The sequence below is a fragment of the Denticeps clupeoides genome, chromosome 10 (genome assembly GCF_900700375.1).
Source record: "Denticeps clupeoides chromosome 10, fDenClu1.1, whole genome shotgun sequence".
In the NCBI taxonomy this organism is placed as follows: domain Eukaryota; kingdom Metazoa; phylum Chordata; class Actinopteri; order Clupeiformes; family Denticipitidae; genus Denticeps; species Denticeps clupeoides.
The window spans coordinates 1,941,400-1,948,050 of record NC_041716.1 but is presented as its reverse complement, the minus strand read 5'-3'; the positions used below and the strand labels follow the sequence as shown (position 1 = coordinate 1,948,050).

Below are 6,651 nucleotides of genomic sequence, written 5' to 3'. Positions count from 1 at the left end.
AATTGAAATCTCAAGCATCATCTGCCGTCACTTTAGTTTTCGACACTGACTTCATATTAAGAAGTCACTATTTTCAAACTGCTAGGCAGTAAGTGTGGCGCTTGTTTACTAGTGCAATGGGTTAAATAATACAAAAAAATAGTCTCCAATTTTAAACTCTGTTTAAACATAATTAAATATGAAATATCAGCATAATAGTTTCTCTTCTTCAAGATGCTTCTATCTTGTAAAAAGTGCCAGTTTGGAAATATATCCCTAGATGTCTAAATCTGTCATTAACAATAAAGAGCAGAAGATGGGAAAATACATTTATAAAAATGATAATAAATTTATGAATGTCCATTCCACCACACAACCACACAAAGCACATATGAGAGGTTTAATTTTCTTTATTGATTCATAGACATGGACTTTTCCCCTTGTTGTGGTAACATTATTATTTTCATAAAGTTCATCTTTTCATTTAAATTACATATATAATATTTTACTCACATATGTACTTATTGTTTGATTTCCTTATTGCAATAAACAAGAGTAGCCAGTATGAGTTGGATATTGCTACGGTTTCGCCATACATACTCTCCCCCCCTCTGACAGTTAAAATAAAAAAATAAAATGAAATAAAAAGGACTTTATTGGCAAGACGAGGTTGCACCAAAGCGTCTCCGTATCCTGCTGCTGCTGGAGAGGCTGAGGGTGGGATAAGGCTACGGCTAACACACACTTCAGCACTAACAGAACACTGGGATGGGGGGGGGTCTATATTACTCTAAACAGACTTTTGTTAAAAAAACCTACACAGAATGAACGGGTTCTGTACGCTGTTCTGGGCTCCTATTCATCAAGCTACTCACCGTGTGTGTGTGTGTGTGTGCGTGTGTGTGTGTGTCAGACGCTGTTCGTGTATGCATGTCTATGTATGTACGTGTGTATGAGAAACACACCAACAGAGACAACAGCACTGATCCAGGTACAGTACTTCACTAACTAATGACGAATGCAGGAGGTGGATTTTCAAAGCACAACGGTGGTCACTAATGCAAACCGCGCCATTGCCGCGATTCGCTCAACAAAACCGCACACAATACTGAACAAAAAATGGAAAATAACACAAAATAAAACAAAACACGAGTACCAGCTTCTAACTTTACTGTGCGGAGTAAGGTAAACTACTTCCAAACTCCAAACCATACCCTATTAAGGCCCTTTAATATGAAGGGTCGGTCCCGATATCCCCAGACCCCGCCCACAATCGCCACTGCATCTCTGACCCCTGCATGTAGCAACACGGGAAGGATCCACGTGGATCCACCTTATTGCAACGCTCAGACAACAGTAAGACACGAGAGCACCATGCTCGCCACCGGAGGGGGGGGCGCTGTGTGTGTGGACGCACCGCAGCTTTCCCACGTTCGCCATTCCCACAACTCCCCTCGCAACGTACAAAAATAATCCACTTTTTAATCATGCACTAGCGCCGTGCATGCTGAAAATGAGACACAACGCATGGCTTAGAATCCGGAACCGGTCCCCCGGGGAGACAAGTCTGCTTTTTTGGTTCCTCGGTGACCAACACAACTTCCCAGGGTGACCTTGTGGGATGAGGTCAAACACACACACACACACACACACACATATAGGAGGAAGAGGGTCATATTGCTGGCCAAGGCGCCAAGTGTTTTGCCGTGTTGCATAAATCGCCTCCCTTCTGAGGGACGTTGTGGTGGTCGGACGAGTGCGTGGGTTCCCTGCTTCATCCTGGCACTCGGCTGTGGTCTGGAAAATAGTTCTAGCTAAACGTCTACAGGAAACAGAGATCTTCTACAGATCGTCCTTTCTAGAAACTGGGGTACGGGGGGGCTTCAGGCTAAATTCACCACGTTGCACCGAGGGACGGGGCAGTGGGCGGCATCTTTATGCAAGTCTCCCCCACCCGCACCGTCCATCCCGCGTAGACGTGACGTGACGTGACGCCTGACTGAACAGGCCCTGTCCTCTGTTGCCCCCTGGTGGCAGAAACAGTGAATCACAGCAGCAGCGTCTCAGAGGCGGAGCGGGACGCGGGTGGATTATAGCGAAAGACCACGTCAAGCAGCTAAACCCTACAGACATAACATGTTTGGGTTTTTTTTTTTTTTTTCACTCGTAGTTTTGAATAATTTTTTTTTTTTTAAAGGCTTGATTATTCTTTTCTTTTTTTTAAATATCAAGGTGCATAGGGTAGGGAGGACAGAACTGAACCAGAATGACAGGGACACCAACGAGTTTGTGTGAGTCTGTGTGTGTTTTATGCAGAAAGATACATGTCTCATCAACGTCTGGTTCCTGGATCCATCTCACAGTGTTTGTGGAGAGAGAGAGGATGGAGGGGTGTGTGTGTGTGTGTGTGTGTGTGTGTGTGTGTTGAAATGCATACTGCCTGTTCCAGTGCTCTCTCTCTCTCTCTCATTCTCTCCCTCCCTCTGCTGTTTAAAGTCTGAAAGTCTGGAAGGGAAGAGGCTGGTTTCTCCTTCGTTCTTCGTGGTTCTCCTGTAGCTCGTTCAGTCTTGTGTGTGTGTGTGTGTGTGTGTGTGTGTGTGTGTAAATGATTGATTTCTCTTCCTTGTCTTCACAGTGTGCTTTTTCTGGAGCTGATGCTCCTGACTGGCCTCGGTGGTTGTGTCGGTGGTGAGGGGGTGTGGCGACAGGGGGATGGGTTCAGGATTGACTGGGAGGTAGGAGGCGTGTCAGTAAGGGGAGAAGAGGATTGGCCCGTGGGAGGTGCGGATGGGTCCCGGCGCGGGCCGGAGGATGGCGTGGCTGAGCGGTGGGCCCTGGAGCAGGTGGTGGGGGTGCGGGTGGGGGGCGGGAGCCGCCGCGGCCGCCGCCGCCCGGAGCGCCAGCGGGTTGGATGAGGCAGCGGCCGCCATCGCTGCGGCGACCGCCAGTGGGCTGGGCAGGAGGCCGGCGCCCAGGGCTTTGGTGAGATCCTGAGAGAAGGACAGAGAAGACTGAGACACGAGGAAGAGGAGAAAAGAGACAGCAGCAGTTTTATATTTTACTCTTCAAGACACTTCTTTACACTAACAAAGAAAGGCCATGCTTAATTATTACATCGGAGTGGTGTGGTTACACTAGATTTACTTTACTTTACTTTATTTTGCAGACGCTTTTATCCAAAGCGACTTACAAGAGGAAGACACCAGCAATTCTCATTCGGTTTCTATAGATTTTGAGTTTATAAAACTAAGAGCCCTGATAAGGCCCAAGTTGTCAGAAAAAGAACATTCTCGGAAATTGTTAAGTGCTAGACGAAGAAATGTTTTTTTCTAATTTATTTTGTGAAGTGTGTATGCATGTGCATGTGTAAGTGTTAGATTTATATTTACTATTCCCATAAATGTGTGTTTTGTGTCTTTTATTTTATAATTTTCTGGGACTTTTATTTTGGTTATCTGTACATGTGACACGAGGTAATTATGGGTAAATTATGTTGCGTACCTGTTTGGTTTGTGGGACATGTTAGTGTGTTGTAACGTTAACTAAATAGATGCTATTGGGAGAGAAAATTTGGACGTCCATGATGAAAAGAAAACTGGATGACCCAATCGAGATGATAAATGGATTAAATGTGATAATAATGCATATCCAAATGTGCAGTACACATGTGGAATTAATACTATAAACCAGACCAACACATAATTCCTTCTCTATTTTTCGACGTTTTTCCTGACTACCAGCCACGTTTCCAGCACGTCCCATAGATTTTTCGATGAAAGAGGTGATTCTGGCACTTGCGAGAATATGAATAACTTCATAATGGCTGTAACATCCTCAGTAATCTCTGTAATGTGATTACCGGTGGGCTGCAGTAATACTACAGTCCCCGTGGTGCCATTGGCAGCCTCAGGCGTTCAGGAACGTCCCCAGACGCATATTTAAGTGCAGCAACTGTCATGAAGAAAAATCCGTTGATGCCTGTGTTATATAAGTAGAAAGGTGACGCCTTCATCTCATATAAGGGCGTTACGCTTCTGACATTTCCAGGGTGCTCTGGTCCCACGTCATCCTGACCATGTTTGCCTGGATTTGTGCCCCCTAATTACCTTGATAGTTTTCATCTGTGATTATTAGTATGAATGTATCCTGTCCTTGTCTGTGCCACATGTTTGTGTCCTTATTGTCCCAGCTGTGTGTCTCTGGGGTGGTAGTAGCCCAGTGGGTAACACACTCGCCTATGAACCAGGAGACCCAGGTTCAAATCCTAATGGACACAATGGTAGTAAGTGGGGTTTGAACTTGGTATATATAAGCGACAATAATAACATGTACACATTATTTCAGAAACATTCATAATTTCAACTTCAGTTTATTTCTCAAGGATTTCACCCCACTTACTACCATCGTGTCCCTAAGCAAGACACTTAACCTTGAGTGTCTCCAGGGGGGGACTGTCCCTGTAACTACTGATTGTAAGTCGCTCTGGATAAGTTTGTCTGGTAAATGCTGTAAATGTAAATGTTCTACAGAAGTTGAGTGGCATTTGAGGGGAAATTACGTCATCAACACCATTCACCAACAACAATGTGTTGCACAGACAGGAAGTCATGTCGCCATTTTTCCAGAAAAAATAAAATAAACCCACTGGTTCTTCAGAGTCTCGTGTGACGGAACAAAAAAAATACATTTAGAAGCCATGACAGTCGGTGGAGATCATGATTTAGGGGAGGGGTGGGAAATTATCTGGCCGGAAAAAGCATGAGAAACGGGAGGTGACCTTTCCTCTTATGACGTCATAAGGGGACAAATTCCAGATCCGACCGTCTGAGCTGCCGCTCTCTGAACGGTGAGGCAGAATTACACCTATTGCCATTTCTAGCCACTGCAGGACCATAGACAGGCTCGGGGAACTCGTATTAATCTTAATTAATCTCAAAAAGTCTAATTTTCATAATAAGGTACCTTTAATCAAATTATTTCCCATTCCTATTAAATTCCTGAAAATTTGAATGCAAACAGTCCAATTCTAAACAGTAAAAGGTCCTTCAATGGTTGAGACGGCACCAGTCAGGAGGTCAAGGTTGTATTTTGTCTTTAGATTAAAATGCCAAAACCAAACATGCCGGGTCCTGTGACAGCAGAGGGGTGAGAAGAACCTGAGGATGTCCATGAAGGAGAACAAGCGAGCACTCACCGTCAGGTCCGCTCCCCTGTGCTTCTTGTGCCGACTCAGGAGAGGGTTGGGCTTCCCTGCAACTCCGTCCCGGTGCCTCCGACTTGATATGTGCTGTGAAGGGACACAGGGGGACGCTAGAGCACATCCGTGTTATCGCGCAGAACCCGCCTGGGGCGGAAATCGGTGATAAGGCCGCGGCCCACCTGTTTGAGCTGCAGTTCAGAGTTGACCCGCACGTTGCAGATCTCACAGTGGAAGGTGCGTTCCTGAGTGTTGGGGTCGGTGGGGCCTCCGCCCTGCTCGCCGCCGGTTTTGGGGCCGAGGCGGGGGTACGCCTTGATGGGGCCCAGCCCACTGCGCGCCTCCAGAATCGTCTTGTGTTTGGTGCCTGAAACACAGACAATATCATTTCCATGGAGGGAAATAAAGCTGAAATAAAGCATGTGAAATAACACTGTAATAGGTCAGGTTAATTAAATGTAATGAGGTTTTGTTCTTGTGTCGAGGGTTCCACAAATATTACGTGCATTTAGGCCATTTTTTTTTTTTACGGTACACAAAACACATCAGCCCACACACCAGCTCGGCTTATAGCGACAGAGGCTGTATGTGTAAAGGCCAGCCGGCATCGTGACTCATCCCGGCCACATCTGTTCCCACTCAAGCCATTGTGCGCCGCAGCGTCCCATCGAGACAGCGCATTAAAAAAAAAAAAAAACGACAATGACAAATTTCACCGGGAGGGTCTGTGGACCTCGGAGAAAGCATTAGTGCCATTTCCCGTAAGCTGGGGACATGTGTGTGTGTGTGAGTGCATCGCTCAGTGATCACCACTAGGGGGAGACCGCCCGAGCGCGTCAGGCTGCTGCCGAAAGACCCTAATATAACGGCCCTTGGTCCTCGTCTTTTATTTGTGGGAAAGAGAGCCGATGCTCACAAAACAGATGCTTGGTGCACTCAGACAAACAAACCGCAGCGAGAATTCAGCGGGGAGAATTCCTGATGGGATCAAATCAGCTCGGGGGGCCATAAAATCTCCGAGCCGGAAGCCCACATAACCACATTAATGACCCTCCACATGCCGCGTGCTGCACACAGTCCAGCGAAGGTATTCTCCCGCTGCAGAATTAGCATCGCCTTACCGGAGGGAAATAACGGGCCGCCTCGAAGTTCTCTCGGGTTGATCGCCATTAGCATTTTTTATTTATTTTCCACTCACGCGACTGATTTTCCTGGGTGGAATTTCGAAAAGGGCGGATGTCGGGTCCCGCCGGGGCAGAGGCCCAAATAAGCCACGGAGAGTCGAGCGACTGGCCCCCAAATGACCTTGAGCTGCATCCACACTGCGTTGGGCAACAAACCGCCAACAGCGAGGGGACGAGGGATCCGGCGGAAGGCCGAGTTGGACTGCCGCCGCCTCTGTCACCGTGCTGCACTAAGTATATCTTGATGTCTGCTCCACACATGTTTGTGCTTTGGACTGTGGTTACTTTCAA

At 46.8% G+C, this 6,651-nt stretch overlaps 1 protein-coding gene across 7 annotated transcripts in view; it reads right to left on the bottom strand.

The window, feature by feature from the left end:
* Positions 1-371: 371 nt before the first annotated feature.
* Positions 372-6,651, bottom strand: part of znf385a (zinc finger protein 385A) — a 58,640-nt gene continuing 52,360 nt past the window's right edge. For 6 of the 7 annotated variants that reach the window (XM_028993069.1, XM_028993070.1, XM_028993071.1 and 3 more), the window contains 3 exons: positions 5,359-5,543; positions 5,174-5,266; positions 372-2,990 (listed from right to left, as the gene is read on the bottom strand). In XM_028993069.1, coding sequence (XP_028848902.1) covers positions 2,727-2,990; positions 5,174-5,266; positions 5,359-5,543 — 542 coding nt within the window. In that variant the 3' untranslated portion in view covers positions 372-2,726. The remainder of the gene's footprint in view (positions 2,991-5,173; positions 5,267-5,358; positions 5,544-6,651) is intronic. The other variant, XM_028993072.1, reaches the window with a different exon arrangement.